The sequence below is a fragment of the Takifugu rubripes genome, chromosome 11 (genome assembly GCF_901000725.2).
Source record: "Takifugu rubripes chromosome 11, fTakRub1.2, whole genome shotgun sequence".
In the NCBI taxonomy this organism is placed as follows: Eukaryota; Metazoa; Chordata; class Actinopteri; order Tetraodontiformes; family Tetraodontidae; genus Takifugu; species Takifugu rubripes.
In genome coordinates, this window is record NC_042295.1 from 4,124,225 (window position 1) to 4,142,061 (window position 17,837).

General features: G+C 43.8%; 1 protein-coding gene and 1 long non-coding RNA gene across 2 annotated transcripts; one reads left to right on the forward strand and one right to left on the reverse strand.

Moving 5' to 3' along the window:
• Positions 1 to 3,995: 3,995 nt before the first annotated feature.
• On the forward strand, positions 3,996 to 12,178 carry LOC115251461 (eukaryotic translation initiation factor 4 gamma 3-like). The gene is made up of 6 exons (XM_029843808.1): positions 3,996 to 4,103; positions 10,735 to 11,037; positions 11,123 to 11,251; positions 11,455 to 11,691; positions 11,840 to 11,944; positions 12,023 to 12,178. The coding sequence occupies exons 1-6, from the start codon at positions 4,077 to 4,079 to the stop codon at positions 12,044 to 12,046; spliced, it is 825 nt and encodes a 274-aa protein (XP_029699668.1). The 5' UTR covers positions 3,996 to 4,076; the 3' UTR covers positions 12,047 to 12,178.
• On the reverse strand, positions 8,074 to 9,803 carry LOC115251462 (uncharacterized). The gene is made up of 3 exons (XR_003890014.1): positions 9,480 to 9,803; positions 8,702 to 8,801; positions 8,074 to 8,621 (listed from the first exon to the last, which is right to left on the reverse strand). It is a non-coding gene; the product is annotated as an uncharacterized lncRNA (long non-coding RNA).
• Positions 12,179 to 17,837: the final 5,659 nt, after the last annotated feature.

The following is a 17,837-nucleotide window of genomic DNA, read 5'->3' on the forward strand; positions in this document are numbered from 1 at the left end:
ATCGTTCAGCAGTTTTGGCTTTTCGGTTCCACAAACGCGACAACAGCCTGCAGAAAGATACCCAGCGGTCTCCAGCTCCTGCTCTGGTGCATTATCAAACTGGTACTCTTAGTACCAGGGAATTCAACAGCAAAGGACCTTCACTACTATAAAACTTTACAGGCAACTTCTCAGCTTTTGCAAATGTCGTCCCGGCTCAAAATACATGCCGAGATCAAAGGGAATGATGCATTCATGCACACTCACGAAGACGGAACAAAAAGTGTCCCCGCTCACTAATTCTGTTTTTGGCTTTTAGGCTTTCAAGCATGCCCAGATCTGCTTTGTTGTCACTTCTGCTCCGCTCAGGACACGGTGAGCTGCGCCTGTGCCTGCAGAAGAGAGCACCTCTTAAAAAGTTCAACAAATTTGTTGTCATCTTTGTGCCGCCTCAAACCCACAGAATCCTTTCCAGCAGCATGTCCTGATGAATCAGGAGGAGACACTAACGCGAGCTTCACTTTGATTCATGCACAAAACAGATTTTACTTCTAAATTGTCTGAAGTCAAAGGTTACTGATCTACACTGAGACTTGAGACTAATAAAAATAAATAAGAGAACTAAAATCATTGATTTCTCCTCACTGCACATATTGAGAATCTTTTTCAAGGAGCTACGTTTTGCTGCAACCATGATGAAGGTTCCACTTTAACTGACATGACACCCGCCCATAGGCCAGAGAACAAAAGTGTAATGTTATTTTACAAAAATATAAAACACAGTAATAGCTGTCGTCAGAATAAAGACATAAACTAGCAAAACCTCAAACCAAAAAGAACTGCACCCAGAACCAAAAGCCTGAAACACCAGCAGCGTGGTGCTGTGGGGGATTTTGATGCCTGGGGCAGCAGCAGCCATCCAAAAGAAATCCCAATTAAAAAACAGGCAGCAAAGTGCAGCAAATCTAGTAAGAGAATTTCAAAAATAGATCCCACTAGAAGAAGGTCATTCCTCTATAGGGAGCAGAGATCAGAGGCAGAATGGGACAGAGGAACTGAGACTAAGGACTGAATAGCTGACAGCACGGGAACTGCAGATTGCTTTTGCTAATGGATACCCCTCTGTGTGTGTGTGTGTGTGTGTGTGTGTGTGTGTGTGTGTGTGTGTGTGTGTGTGTGTGTGTGTGTGTGTGTGTGTGTGTGTGTGTGTGTGTGTGTTCCACACCGTAAGAGGATGCTGGCATTCTTGCTACATGCTACATTCATGCTACAGCCTAATCAGTTATGCCAGTTTTTAAATTAAGCATCCCACTGATGCTGATTAACCCTGAGGTTAGTAAATAAGCCAAAAGGGCTAAAATTGGTTCATTCATTCATTCATTCATTCATTCATTTATTCATTCATTCATTCATTCAGAAGGCAGTCTTGGGCCTGCTCTGCACAGGAACATGATGGTACCACTTCATAGTTTAGAACCAGTGCGACTCCTCAGTAAAGGAAAAACCTTCCTATGTCCTTTACTACCAGCATAATATATGTGACACATGTTAATCACTCAACAGATGGACTTAATGGATCAAAAACTCAGGATAGTATCTGTGAAGCACATTTATCTTGAACGTTTTCAAGATGGACGATGCAGAAGCAGAGGAATCCAACTGTGGAGCATCTAATCAGCGTCCACCCAGCATGGCACAGTGACTTCCCCAATCCAACCTTTAATGGGTGGGCAGGGTGTTTAATGGGTGGGCAGGGAGCAGTTCACATCACAGTTCTCACATATAGCCACTACCATTCGGCCCTAATAACCCCAACAACAACCACCCACAGCAGAAACCTCCATGAGATCATTGGATTCAGTCTTTTAGTGCTAACTATGGCTGTACGTATGCAGTCTGATGGTGACAGAAGACGCAGTGCCTCTCTTTGGTCTTTAACACCCCACTGAAGCATAACTTATCTTTCTGAACTTAACTAAATGCATTTCATAAATATATCCTGGTGATGTAGATGCAATGAACACATATAAATACACTCTTCTCTTTTAAATGAACGGCTGCTGCTGCTGTCAGATGAACCAAAAAGTCGTTCAGTTCAAAGCACTCAAAGCAGGCAGACATCCACCAAGGGTCCCTTTAAATTAAAATTCCTGCATTAACAGAATCAACAATGTGCTGCTTGGACAACCCGAAAACTCGCTGTACTTCTGACTCACGAGAGCTTCAGAAAATGGAGTTTTAAGCCCTGTGGAACAGCAGTCTGGAGCCCTGTGGCAGCGCAGCAAAAGGGGAGTTTTATTTTTAGCTGCTGAACAACAGGAAGGAGAAAAGGAGGCCAATCCTACCTGGCAAGATATGTAGGAATGATGACATGGGCTCAGTGGAGTGTAAACCCAGTATGAAGTGGTCAGTACATAATGTGAACATTGTTGTTAAAGAGTAGGAAAAGAGAGTTAAAGATTAGCAGCGGTGTCAGAGGAAAACTCGTGTCAGTGCTCATAGAAGTAGCAAAATTGATATTCTGGGCTGAACCACAGGCGTTAAACGGTGCTGTGCAGAAGCAAAAAGCAGAGGTTAATTTATTTAACATGGCAGATGATCAGAATCTGATGTTTAACTCGCTGGCATTCACACCCACTCCGTAAGAACCAGCATACCTTCATAGCACAGAGAATCTTTACAGAGCGGAATTGATTGTCAGGTTACTCATTCATGATTATTTATCGTGATTATTGCAGGATCAACCAGCTACAGAAGATGAGGGGGCCACAGAAAGTTCTTGCATCACACGACAGCACTGAAATGCAGCCGCTCGGGGGAGTTCTGGTTCACTCGAATAATAATGGTTGTTCTTGAAAAGGTTCCACCCAGAACTACCTTCAAAGTGTTTCAGGAAGACGCTCGACTGGTGCTGAACACAACCTGGTGGTTTATAGAACCCACAGAGAGCTGGAGTGCAGCTCTGAGAGAAGCTAACGGTGAGTTTTGGGTGAATTTGGACTATTGATTGTGGCAAATGTCTCAGAAACAGAGAATAATATGAGTTTGTTCATATTTATATTCTTTCTAAATTCCAAATGAGTGTTTCAGAGGGACTAATAAGGCTTTTCTCTCTGTTTTTGTACTCTGCTGGTGTCTACGTTTGTCTTTCCTCTGGAGAGGACAGTGGGCTGTTCTGACCACACGGGCCCCTGACCCGTATACCGAAATCCCAAACTTGGCTCGGTCTGACACCGGCAGCGCTGCACGCTGGAGATAGAGCTCGCTTTGGTCACTGTGGCCTTTCGGTGATTTGTTCAGGTGGAGGAATCCAGCTAAGTCAATATTCCTCTCTTGTGGTGGGGGGTTGCTTTTGTTGTTGGGAAGCTTTTGCTTGGGAAGCTTTTGCTTGCGTGAAGCAGAGCAGCCACCATTCACCTCAACCAGAAACGCTCTCTGACAGCTTTCTGTCATTTAAAATATCATAGGGTTATCATCCACCCTGTCCAAAGTCAGTTCTTGAAGTTGTCTCCTGACGGCAGACGGCTCTAAAAGCGTGCACCGCAGCCTAAGTTTCTATTTCCTTCCCAGAATTCTCTGCACCCTGATGCCCAAACTCCCAGCCCCACCTTTCCACCACTAAAAACACTCAAAATCCATAAAAACATCTTGGTCCAATGACAGCTGAGCGCTCAGGAGCCCTTCCTTTATACAGAAATGAGCGTGTTGAGCGCGTCTGCACGGCAGTGATCCCGGTAAAAGCCCCATTTCCATTTCATTATAGAAGCAAAAAGTGAGTCAGGCTGTGTTTTCCTGAGGGTGAGCAGAGCCGCGTGATTACAGCGGCAGACCTGTCTCCTCGCCTCACCTGCCGCCATATTCCCACCACTGTTTGCTCAGAGGAGCGTGAACATTAACTCTCAAATACCAGAAAATAACATTCCTAGGTTTTGATAGCAGCCATTAGGAGGAGGACCAAGAGTTGTGACCCGTGTTAATGCACGGTGGTAGTCTGAATAAACATAAATGCGGCGTGTCTAAGTTGTCCCTTTTGAGAGATAAATCTGTGGACACCCAATAAATGTGACAAGGGCTGAAGCCGACCGGGGATTCTGGGCATGATGGTGTTGCTGTCACACACTGAGGTGAGAAAAACAGGTACTCAGCAAACATTTCTCTTGACAGAATCACAGTAGCAGGGTTGTTTGGAAGAAATTCATTACGATGTGGAGTCACTGTAAGACAGATATGAGCAGCTTATTACTATGTCAGAAGCAGCAAAACCATTTCATTTTCCTACTGATGCATTAAAAGGGCTGTTAGAAGGTGGCCAGTCTGAGCTATAACTCCATATAGAGGTATTTCACCGCTGTAGCTATGAGGACCGTCACTGTTATACTGAACAGAAAAGGGTTGTCTTAATTCTTGTGACCCTCAAATGTTGTCCTCACTTTGTCTCTTGACTGGGAGAATTTGAATAGTGGTGGAAGGAGTTTACTTGGACCTTGTTGACGACTGTCATCCGCAGCCCGGACCCCCTGATTCAGCCTCTGCAGCTTCTCCACAGAACACTTTGCCAGTAATCTCTCATTACAGAAATCTTGTCTCTTGTACAGATCTGTGATAATAGCAATGTTCAACTTATGAAACTATATTCCACATTTCTTCCACGCTCTTTCTTTAAAGTCTTATCATGCTGGCAGCAGCTGAGACTGTGACTGAAATGGAAATGAGATTTGCTCTCTAACTCCCATGTTCCGCTGGTTTCTGCTGTTCCAGGGAGTTATTTTTGATCTGTGAACACCAGCCTGTTCAGCCACTGTCTCAGACACAATAACTTCCACCAGGGCTAATTTGCATTTGCTGAAAGGGAAGAGATTTGGTCTGTTTTGTTCCATTCTCTTTTTTCCCCATCTATTTCTCAGATGCCAGCATCTAAACAAATGCAGAGGCAAGTTGTTGTGCTTGGAAGCATTGTGATGCGGAAATACACAGAAGATGCAGTATTATGCGCTGCCCTGTCCCCTCAGCGTACCTCTACGTGATAAAAAGAAATAAAGCAAAGCTATCAGCTAAACAGGAAAATGGATGTCCTGAACAGATGAGATCTACACATACAGGCTTTGATTGCAGGGGATAACACTCCATATTTCTTGTATTTTTTAGAACACAATATCTACATCACTGTTCTCAGCCTGCATGGTCCATGGAGGTTTAGGTCACACCCCTAGGTTTTAATTGGTTCCTTATTCCAAACCTGTGTGTCTGTAATAGATGAGGAGAAGCTTACATGTCCGATTTGTTCCAGAGTTTAACTCCTCCATTAGTGTTTGGTCTGGTGACTAACCACACTCGGCTCGATTTGTGAAAAATTGCTTCGCAGACCACAGCAGGTGTGTGTGTGCGTGTGTGTGTGTGTGTTTTCCACTTGACCCCCTTTCCATCCAAGTCTGAGCTAGCATTTAATATTCTGCTGCTATTCTTGGGTCTTTCAAAAATCCAATTAGGAGTCTGAATTTACAGGATTATGACACGACCATTTGGGATTTAAACTGCCTCAGTTTAGTCTTTGTAGAGGAATTATCTTTGATATTTTAGGGGCAGAGAAAAGCGTTTGCTGTTCTGTCACAAATTTGGGTTTCTGGAAATTTGAAACGCTGATAAATGAACTCTTGTTTCTAAGGCCAACTGAAGCAGAATATCAGTGACATCACTAACATTAGCTGCCCCTTCTGAGCATCTTTGGTTTAAAGTGAAGATCACATCTGCTGACGAAGGTGATGTCATATTCTACAAGCGTTGCCGTGACACTGGCTGGCGGGGGGGAGCAGCCCACAGGGTGTAGCCCACGTGTTGTTTACAGTGAGCCGGTTGCTGTGCTGCACATCCAATTCACACCTTCAGACATGTTTGTTATTTAGCTGTGCCACACTAACACTGGCAAGAAAAGAGCAAATTATATCGCAGATGGCTGCATTTGTTTTTCTTCTGCCTTGTGGGAATTTATCTGCAGCACTTGAATAAAGCCCGTAACCTCTTATCTTTATGTACTACTGGAGGTCACAGCAACCATCCGGGGCCGCTCTGGTTTAAATTGCTCTTTTGCTACGTTTTCAGCAATTAGACTGCAGAGTTCCATGGCTCCACACTTCAATATCCTCGTATTTCCGTACATTGTGCGTTCACCAGTGCCAAAGAAGATGTGATGCTGGATATTCCAGCGTGATGCAGCGGCATAGGCAGTCTGTGGAAAGAGTTGGAGCCTGAGCTTTGCTGCACTGATTTGCAAGTGAAATGGCTTCATCCTCAGCATAATAATGTTTTAAATGAATTTAAAACAGGTATCAGGATGTGAGTGAATATACCTTTTGTTGCATTATCCGGGCCATTTGGGGCTCTTTTAACGCTGCAGCTCCTGTTAGCTTGAGGTTCAGACTTGAGTGTTCCGGCCAGGCTAAAGGTGAACCCTGGCTTCCTGTCTGCTTTACGTCTGCATGTTTGCTATGAAATAGCATGCAATTTATCACCGTGCCTGCCACTGCCTCTTTCTGTCCATTGGTGCTCATTAAACAGGACTAGGGGACAGCAATGTGAGCAGGATGTCCAGAGGAGAAAACCCGTCTTCCAAAGGCATTATCATAATCTGGCGCTTCTGTCCTGCAGACTAACCGGGCAAAACCTCTCCACCGTGTTTGCAATGGCCTGGAGCTCGAGCTAATATTTGCTTCTATTAGGGGAAAAATTGTTGGAAGATATAGAACAAAGCTGTAGAGGGATCTATTTTTAACCGGTGCTTGATCCTCATTCTATTTTTAAGCTTTTTTATTGCAGATCTTAGACCAGGACGTTGCTCTTTCACAGATCCACTCCTCTATACATACAGAGCCCAGGCTGTAGTGCCTACAGCTGGGAATAAAATGAAAACAGGAGGGAAGTTGGATTGTTATGCCAATGGTCTGATGCAGCCTCATCAAGAATAGATGTCTTCCTTCCCTGCTGACTTGGATGGTTTCTACCAACAAGCCCTTCTGTGGTGGTTCTGAAGGGAATTGTGGAATGTTTTCAAATGTGTGTGTGTGTGTGTGTGTGTGTGGATGAAGGAACAAGCCCGTTTCTTCCCTCATGCTGTGGGTCAATGCAGCAGGAGTCCTCCACCTCCACCGTGTAGTCACCACCGATGGCTCTCATCTCCCCTCCATCCTGAAGTATAAGTGGACCTCCCATATTTCCCTTCCCGTCGTGACCTGTGACTGAGCCTCCCGCTGGAAGGAGAGAACCGGAGGGTGGCAGAAATCCCTGGTTTAAGCTGCTCAGTTTAGATTAGATCTCGATTGCTTTGATCATATTGTTTCTGAGGCACTTTTGAAAAGAGATATGGGAAGCGTGTCAGTGATCTGACTGTCTAAAAATATCACGGGGAGGGGAGCCGCTCCACTGTTCTGCCCGTGCTGCTCTTTGATGATGAAGGAAAAAGGTTGAACTGTTCTGCAGCCAGAGAGTTATTTTTAGACCTGAATGTGACGGGTGTAATTATTGTCACCATATGGCGCTCTTATCCGTAGTTTGTCATTCTGTCATGTTTGATGGCAAAGTTGTGTTGCCAAGGCTACCACATGCAAACAATATCATTGGCTCTTTTCACTTTTGAAGAAACTCCTGCTCAGTCCAGGTGATGCCATCATCCATACATCAAGTATAATGCAGCAGCCGGAGTTTAGTGAGGGAGGCTTTTCTCAACATTGTGAAGGAGACTGCATCAAGGTGGAAGGTCTGTGTTGTGGCGTGAACATTCTCGGATGCAAATTGCTGAGAATGAGAAGATGGAAAGTGAGGCGGCAGAATGGAGATGGAGAGTCTGCACAGTTGGCCTCGGCTCAGCTGATTCAGTCTGGGGCCCTCAAGTCAGCCGAGCAAGCAAACCTGCTCCCTGGCCCTCACTCTGCTTTACTTCAGCTAAATTCTCTACTGAAATAAGCTCAGGGGTAAATGGCAACTATGCCTGTCAGCCATTTCCTCTACATAAAATACCTTGTTTAACATCATCTTGTAAAACATAACATTCAGTAAAAGCAGCTCTGCCCATTGGAAATCAGCAGCTGACACTTGACACGCTCTCACTGCCAGGCTGGCTTTTATTTTCTCGTGTGTAGTGGCCATAACGCGCAGCACTGTAATCAGCATGGATGATGATGGGTGATATTTTGTGGGTGGCCCTCCTCACAAAGATACAGTGACGCAGCCACATGCTAGCTTGTAATTAGCGTCCCTAAGGAAAGCCCAGTTCGCTGTCTCAGAACATTGCACGTGAACATCTCATCGCCCCTTTCAATAGAAAGTAAATAGCAATTCAAGCCCACAAAACCTTCAGTCTGTGATGCAAGACGCAGCCTGTTAGCATCACAACCGGATACCAGCTACAGTGGTACATGTATGACCTGTATACACATATAAATGGGTCATTTCTCAATTTCTGCGACCAATTGGGAAATGCTGCCATATTCAGGGGCTTATTCTGGTATATTTTAGCTTCTTGCTGCCGCTCCTCTCTTCCGTGAGTCTTTCATGCGAACATTTTCATCATGACTCGTCCTCACCAGTTTCTGACTGGCAGCACATTGGGACATTCCTTCAGGACAAATTAGTAGATCCATGAATAAACCTGTCTGTGAAGAAAGAGGCAGAGAATCAGTACAGACACCAGAGTGGCAACTCCACGACCTCAAACTGAAGGAATTTGATTTACCACAAATGGATGTTGTTGTACTTTAATCATACAGAGGAAAGAATGATCTATAGACATTCCTGTTTCCAGCTTCAGTTGATAAATGAAACTTGTACCTGAACTGAAACAGAGATGGAAACTGTTTGTAGTCAGAAAGATGATCGATCACAATTGTGATAACTAGAAATGATTGTTTTTCACCCCTTAACAAGGTGGTTTCACAACAGATGTCGAAGACTATAACTATATAACTATAACTAACAATTACAAGTCAATAATATGTAACTATTCAAGCTTCATTCGAGAACTATTTTTAATTTGTCGTTTTGGTCTTTAGTGTATCCTGGGAAACATTGAATACAATAGGAACATTATGCTTATAGTAAGCACCAATGAACTGACGCTATGAATTTTTATGTATATTAAAGATAGTTCACACAGAGATCTGTACCAATAAGCTAACCCTCTGCAAACAACACCCAGGTTGGTGGTTTTAAGCTATTCTTAGAACTGAAGGTTAAAGTTGCTAGCGGCAGATTGCTAATCGTGTAGTGGTGACCTTTATGTTTAATACTGGCCAGTATAATAAGTATTATAAGTGTGTGTGTGTGTGTGTGTGTGTGTGTGTGTGTGTGTGTGTGTGTGTGTGTGTGTGTGTGTGTGTGTGTGGGACAATGCAAAGACTGCGTGCGTGCATGTGCCCAAAACATAGCCCAATATAGAATTACCTGTACATGCATACATGCTGCATATTGTGAGCATTTCTGTGCGCGAGGTTTCTGTGTCTGAGCCTGCTTACCTTGTCACGGGAGGGTTTCGTGGAAAACAAACAAAGCCCCGTTGTTGAGGGCAGAGGACGCAGCCTGCTGTGAAACAAGGAATTTGAAACACTCTGAGAGGAGACGTCCTGTGTTGTTCTTCAAAGCGTAGTGGCGATGGGGGAATGGGAGTGGAACTGTACAGGCAGAGCGAAGGCGGGCAGCAGAGGACAGCGGTGGAGAAAGAAGTCTGTTATCTCATCTCATCTAATCTTGTCTCATCTGATCCAAAACCAATGCTCCCTATAAACTATGATGAATGCTGCTTTTTCCCCACACTTGCGGGTTCAACGGTTTGAAACTCTGCCTCTGCCTTGTGCAATACTGTGACATGTTTACATAGTAGATGGAGGATTGACTGTTCGAACAAAAGCATGGCCACAAAGTCAGATAGAGGGGATCTGCTTGGAGAGGCGGAGTCACAGAGCACATCATAGGTCAAAAGATCAAAGACAGGGGGGTTTTCATCAAAGTAAACATGAAAGACCTCACATAAAAGACCTAAATTCTACATTGTTAAATCCCGCTTAAGGTTAGTAAAGCTTAATCCAAACCAAAGCACCTGCTAAAAATATTAACAGTTAATGCTAATTGTAACATTTAAAAAGGAACAACCAGCAAAACTCCAGTCCGAATACTAACTTTCTACAGCAAGTGAGTGAACTCTCCCCTTTCTGATAGTTTTAAGATAACTGCCACTGAGATTTTACAAGGGAGCACGTTTTGTCATCTTGAAACTATGAATGTTTTTCTTTTCTTTAGCATTTTTACTAAATGTATTCATATTCTCATATCTTCATGACCACTTTATCCTTTTTGGGAGGGCACACATATAGACGAAGGCAGGGTATACCCCTGGTTGAGTTCATCACAGGGCCCTATGTGAGCTATTGTGGGTTTGGTACCTTGCTCAAGGGTACCTCGGCAGTGTTCTGACTAGGCGGTGCTTCTTCCACCCTCTCCTGCTACCTTCCTTGCTTTGTCTGCACTGGGGCCTGAACTAAGAACCCTCCACTCCTCAGCCCAGTCCCCAACAGCTACTGCCACCCCCATATTCTTCAATTAAATCAAAGCACCAGACAAAAAAACAGGCCATTGTGGAAACTTTAAGGGGAAATTTTCCCTCAGTCCAAACCATTTGACACTGCATGGCATATTTGTATGTGACCGTATAAATTTGCTTGTCATTCTAAATTATAGCAAATGTTTGTTTTTTGATTTTTCTTGTGGTTTCAGACTCCAACAATGAGCACTAACAGTTACAAGGCAGGACAGGTTCCCTCCATCAGAAGCTCCCAGTGTGGTGGCGAGGGAGATGGACGGACAGAAGGGACGACTGAGGAGCTGATCAGAACTTTTCAGGGCATCCTTAACAAGCTCACCCCTGAGAGGTTTGAAAGCCTCATGAAACAGGTGGATGAGCTCAACATCAACAATGAGGAGACACTGAACGCAGTCATTGAGCTCATCGTTAACAAAGCTTTGACTGAACAAAGCTACAGTGCAACCTATGCGAAAATGTGTCACCACCTGAAGGGGGTAAACTCTGCATTCTTTGACTGTACGATTGGTTGAATTTGGACCAGATTATTGTTAATGATATGCCAAACCTTTCCCACTTCAGCTGATGGTGTCGTCCCGGAGCAGCGATGGATTCATTTACTTTCATAAACTTCTGCTCCAAAGATGCCAGATGGAGTTCGAGAACGGACTTCTGAAGGAAAAGGAAAACAATGTGTCTGTTGCTCAAGAGGTGAGTACCGGCACGCCTACAGCGGAACGAAATATACAAGCGCAATTATTGGACTGAAGCTCAGCCTTATAAATGCACCTTTCATGAGAACTTTTTATTTTTCCTACAAAATTGTGCTTGCTCCACTAACAAGAACAGTGGAATAGTTAGATTTTGAATTCAAACTTAAATGTAAGCTTTACAGTGTAAATCTGCCCTCAAAGGAAGGTGAGGAGCAACAGTTAAAGGTGGACCTGGAGCAGACCAAACTCAAGACGCGCGTGCGTTCAGTGGCAAACATGAGGTTTATCGGTGAGCTTTTTAAGCTGAGAATGATCACGGAGGCAATAATACACACGTGCGCAGTTAAACTCCTCCAGGACGTGTGCGAGGAGTCTATGGAGTGTTTGTGCAAGCTCCTGTCCATAGTGGGGGAAGACATGGACACTGAGGCTGAGAGGGTAAGGAGAGCTGGTTGCAACACACACACACACACACAAAAACACACACACAAACACATATACACAGATAAACACACTAACACACTGTCCACGCATAAACTGAATGAGTGGGAATCTTATTTTCTTCCTTTTATTTTCTTCCTTTTAGCCAAAACTCAATAGCTACTATGACTACATTTGCTACCTGCTGAAGGAGTGGAAGATGTCCACAAGGATAAAATTCATGTTGCAGGATGTTGTGGCACTAAGAAAGGTGAGATTCTGTGATGGTTAAATTCAATTCAATTCAATTCAATCTTTATTTATATGGCACTTTTCATACCCTGGGTAGCACAAAGGGCCTCACAAAGGATAAAAACAACAAAGAGAAACAGGAAAATCAAGAAACAAGAGAATCAAGAAGAAGGACAAGAAAAAAAAGAAAGATCATGGACCAAAAACCCTTCAGCAGCTTCACCAAGAGGTGAACAGACGGATAATCTGACGTTGGGGAACAAAAAAATATATATATTTATTTTTTTTAATCTGCATTATTTCATTGTCAGTACTATCATTTGTCTGAATAAAATTTAATTTATGTCCAAATACAAGTTCTTGAATATCATTTATGTTTTAGTGAAGTTGGGTAATATAGTCCCGACTGGCACCATTTATTCTGATATGATAATCATGTTTTACTTTCTGAAGGAGTTTTGGTTAAATGTTCAAGACAGTTATAAACATTTACACTAAAACTGCCTAAAGAGCACAATCTCTAACAAGTATTAATCTTTTATAATGGTTAATCATAAAATAAAGTGCTATATAAAGTAAAATAGATTCTGATATTTTGAGCGTATTTCTTATATTTGTTCTTTTAGTGATACTAAAACATTACATTCAAGCTTGATGTAATGGGATGGAAGTGGGGGGGGATTCAATTTCTTCACTTCTGTCACAATGTGGCATTGATCATACATAATATTAGAAATGTAAACTCAAAACATGTAAAAAATAGTGTTTGGCGGGCCGTGCATTTCACACCTAGGCCTTCAGTAGTGCTCCGTCTGAATCAATCCAACCCTCAATAACCATTTTATGGCTACAAAACTTCCACTGCGGGTACAGCTGCGACACACATAAAAATACATCAAAATTACCTGATAAAACTGCAATATCATTGCGGCAAGCTCGGGTTTTAGGTTGCGGAAGAACTCGGACACAGCCTCCCGCCAGCTTATGCAGCAATTAGACTGCAGAAAAGCGTCACTTTATTAAACACGGAACTGGAGACAACTGAACGAAGGAAGGTCTTCAATCACACACATAACCTGGCTTATGTTGTGCAAGTGCAAACAGTAATTAAAAACATCAACAACCAGAACTAAATAAATAGAACACTAACATTGAAAGTTGCAAAAGATAACATTTACAGCGAACAAAAACCGGGTTAACACCAACCTGAACCCACAGACACACTGCCACAAAGCATGCTGGGAAATCCCCACACTGACCCTCCCCAACACGCTAAATTATTTAGGAATATAGCAACATTTTAGTATAATAATCAGGATTTTTGATTTTACTCACCAAAAATCCTGATTATTTGTACACAAAATCCATCCTCCTTTCTTTCCTCAAGAAGATTTCAATTACTCTGTTGTGCAGATTATCCGTGCGTTTCAGTTCCATCAAGAAGTCCATTTCTATCGCCATCGAAGCTAATGCTGAAGTCGAGCCTCTCCTGTTGTATTTCTGGCATAAGTTTTAATTTGCTTTAGGGCTGAGAATGTCTATTTAACAGAAGCAGTAGACACAGGGATGGTCACCGCCAAACACAGTCTATCGGTCTTTTTAAGATTTCCCTATTTTTCTTCACCGTTTCGTTGCGGAGCTCAGTTTCCCTGCACACTTGCTCGCTCCGCTGTAGATCCACTCTGGTTTCCCTAAAAGTTTTGGAAAGCACCGTTGCTTGTAAGTGTCCGGCAGTGCTTTGATGCCTCGTTGCTGCCTTGGTTAGGCAAGCCAAATTTACAAATCCAGTGTGGCTCCAAACACCATGTTGATCAGTGGCAAATAACAAGCACTCCCAGCAAGACAATTAGCAGCGTTCCTTGGAGCCTGTGAGCCCGGAGTATCGCTCGTAGTTAGCGGACTGAAAGTGGCGGACAAGTCCTTTTCCCGGTTGCGACAGGCTTGCTAGCTTCGGAGTTGCCCGACCTTGCTTAACGATGTCCAGCTTTTCTTGAAAAGTTCGTCTTGAAAATGGCTTTGACAGTAAATCAGCGACCAAATCCATTTCTTCTCTTACTTCAGCCATTGTGGGTTGACAAAACCGCTATTAAATCAACACAACAATATCTTTGCTTGTGCAGCTCACTACAGATGCAGTTTGCTAGCTCTGGCTCGTGCACTCTATGACTGTCCAATCAAAATGCGTGAATACGCTGACGTTTCCTACGCCTGCTAGAAGGCCTTGGGGTCGCCAACTCAAAATCTGATTGGTTGAAGCAACAGTTTGATGACATTTTTTTTATGCTACAGGGCCTGCAGAACTGATTGTGAAGGCCTCCAGGCAGATTTCTCTGACCCTGGCAACAGATAGTGGCTGAAATGTGATTGGTTAAATGCTTGAATATGAAAATACACGTCTGGAAGCACCGCAACCAGGGGGCTGGCAATGAAAGGAAGTGGACAGACCATTTGGAATTATTTAAAACGTATTCATGGACAAAATATAATTAACATCAGTCTGTGATTCAGATATTTTTAGGCCAGCAGAGAAGGCCTTGCAGGCCCTGACGGCCCACCACTGGTGTATAGTAATCCATACAATTACAAGTGTGTGTGTGTGTGTGTGTGTGTGTTTGTGTGTAGTTGAGATCAGAGCTGTGTTCACCTTCTCACATTCTTTGAAATTATCAGGGTGATGTTTGTTAGTTTGTTTGTTTGTTTATTTGCTTGCTTGCTGTTTTGTGCTACTTGTCGTTATTCCATTTTGGGTTTGTGCACGCAGCCTCAGTGACATCATATTTTACTGGTCTCCATGAAACTGCCCAGAACCAGTTTCGGCTAAAGAAACTCACCTCAGCCCAAAATGGTTCATCCTTAACAACAATGTTTTTTCCAAAGAAAATCGCCACAGAGAGACAGTGTTTGTGAAATTTAAATATTTTATGAGTGTTTATTCATTCCATGAAAAGCTTATAGAGGATAAAGTGGATCAGATCAATTATTCATGTCTGTTGTTTCTGATCAAGCAGACCACTATAGATGTCCAATGTATTAAATATAAATTGGGGGGTAGCCATATGTTCTCAGCTAAATGGAGGCGCTTTTGTTGGAAATAATCCCCAGAAAAGGGTAGTCATCCATTTGACCTTGCAGGTGCTGCTGGTTGAGCACTGAGAAGCAGCCTCGACAAACACCTAAATGGAACAGGTTTGTCCAAAAGCGTGGTGAAAATCCCCCAGGAAGCCTTTATTTTTTCACACTTTGGCGTTAGCATGTTCACTGGTGCTCCCCCACTGCTCTGCTGCTTTCCTCCAGATTTACTTACACAATTCCCTGAGCTGATGAATACAGATGTGGTGAGGACAGGTGACCCGAGCCACACTCGCAGCCTGGACTGATTTATCCCAGCACTACGCTCCCCGCTTCGCATCACTCATCTCCCCAAAGACCAGGATGGAGACCATCTATGGAGAGGACAAGCAGTCCTTGTGGTGGCACTTAGGATATGGACAGAGGGCAAAAGGGCAAAGTCATTTCAAACCAGGGCCAAATCAAACAATCAATCAATCAATCAATCAATCTTTATTTATATAGCGTCTTATACAATCAAAATTGTTTCAAGGCGCTTTCCAGAATCCCAGAGCCTGACCCCAGACAAGCAACAGTGGCAAGGAAAAACTCCCCTTTAACAGGAAGAAACCTTGAGCAGGACCAGGCTCATGTAGGGGGACCCTCCTGCTGATGGCCGGCTGGGTAAAGAGAGAGGAGAGGTGGGAGGACAGGTAGAGGATAGGATAGGTAGGAGAGGAGAGGGGTAGAGGAGAGGAGAGGTAGAGTGAAGGGGAGGTAGAGGAGAGGAGAGGAGAAGGAGAAGGAGGGGAAAGAGGAGAGGAAAGAAGAGGAGAGGGAGAGGAGAAAGAGAGGAGAGGAGAGGGAGAGGAGAGGCACAGAGCACAGAAACACAAACAAAAAATATGCACAATCACTTCAACGGGGCCGGCGGTCATTATGCAGCTCCGATGGCAGTGATACCTGCAAATAAATAGAGGGGGGGGGGGGAAGCAGAAAAACTACACAAGAATCAGCATAACTAGTCTGCTTGATGAGGAGAGGAAAGGAGAGGAAACCATGACCCAGTGGAGTGACAGAGGCCTGTCAGGTGATCATGTTTCCGGACCCCGGCAGCCTTGGCCTATAACAGCATAACTAAGATGTGACCTAACGATTAGACGACCCCCTAGGTATGATAATTTGTCTGTCTATGATAGTAGCTGGAACTACTGAATTAGTAACAGTAAGCTTTTTCAAAGAGGTAGGTTTTGAGTCTGATCTTAAAAGTAGCGATGGAGTCAGCCTCCCGTACCTGGACAGGGAGCTGGTTCCAAAGCAGGGGGGCCTGGTAGCTAAATGCTCGGCCCCCCATTCTACTCCTAGAAACTCTGGGAACCACAAGTAGACCAGCATTCTGAGAGCGGAGCGGTCTATTGGGCTGATAGGGTATCACTAGCTCCTCCAGGTAGGATGGAGCTAGGCCTCTGAGGACCTTGTAGGTCAGAAGAAGGGTTTTAAAAGTTATTCTAAATTTAACGGGCAGCCAATGAAGCGACACCAGTACAGGAGTAATGTGATCTCTTTTGTCAATACCTGTCAGAACTCTGGCTGCAGCATTTTGGATCAACTGGAGGCTTCTTAAAGAGTTGTTTGGACACCCTGATAATAAGGAGTTACAGTAGTCCAGCCTGGAAGTAACAAATGCATGGACTAACTTTTCAGCGTCAGGCTGCATCAGTAGCTTCCTGATCTTTGAGATGTTCCTCAAGTGAAAAAAGGCACTTCTAGAGACTAATTTAATGTGTGAGTTGAAGGAGAGATTTTGATCAAAAGTTACTCCTAGATTCCTCACAGAGAGACTAGATGTTAATGAGATACCATCTAGAGTGATCATGTGATCTAATCTATCCCTGAGAGGTTCAGGACCAAACACCATGACCTCAGTTTTTCCTGGGTTAAGGAGGAGGAAATTTGAAGACATCCAGGACTTTATGTCTTTAAGACAGGTCTGGAGCTTCGCTAACTTCTCTGTCTCCTCTGGTTTCATGGATAAATAAAGCTGAGTGTCATCAGCATAACAATGAAAATTTATCCCATGCTGCCGAATAATGTTCCCTAAGGGAAGCATGTACAATGTGAAGAGGATTGGTCCGAGTACGGAACCTTGAGGAACTCCATGGCTAACCCTACTGTATGAGGAGGGAACGCCGTGGACATGGGCAAACTGGTATCTATCAGATAAGTATGATCTAAACCAGTCTAGTGCTGTCCCTTTAATCCCAATCACATGTTCCAGTCTCTGTAACAGGATGCTATGATCAACTGTATCAAAAGCAGCACTGAGGTCCAGCAGAACCAGCATAGAAACCAGTCCATGATCGGAAGCTATGAGAAGATCATTAGTGACTTTAAGAAGTGCTGTTTCTGTGCTGTGGTGAGCTCTAAAGCCTGACTGAAACATCTCAAACAGGCTGTTCCTCTGCAGGTGCTCCAGTAACTGAGTCACCACCACCTTCTCTAGAACTTTAGAGATAAAAGGAAGGTTGGATATTGGCCTATAATTTGCCAAGACATCAGGATCCAGTGATGGTTTTTTAAGCAACGGCTTAATCACTGCCACCTTGTAGGACCGGGGTACATAACCTGACACTAAAGAACCATTGATCTGGTCCAGGATAGAACTGCCTATCAGTGGTAGAACATCCTTCAACAGGTGTGTTGGGATGGGATCTAAAAGACACGTAGTGGTCTTGGATTTCTGAATTAGCGATGACGCCTCAGAAAAATATATAGGGCTGAAGGAGCTTAAGGGCTCGTTGGAGACCCTGTATGTTCCCACAGTCGGCACATCTGGTGATGGTCCAGTTGTAGGGATGGCCTGG

Bases quoted from the DNA above. Each gene is read 5' to 3' on its own strand.
- LOC115251461 (XM_029843808.1), top strand. From the start codon at position 4,077: ATGATGGTGTTGCTGTCACACACTGAG. The intron at 11,038-11,122 runs GTAAACTCTGCA...TTCCCACTTCAG, and splicing joins TGTGTCACCACCTGAAGGGG to CTGATGGTGTCGTCCCGGAG. The intron at 11,252-11,454 runs GTGAGTACCGGC...CTGCCCTCAAAG, and splicing joins ATGTGTCTGTTGCTCAAGAG to GAAGGTGAGGAGCAACAGTT.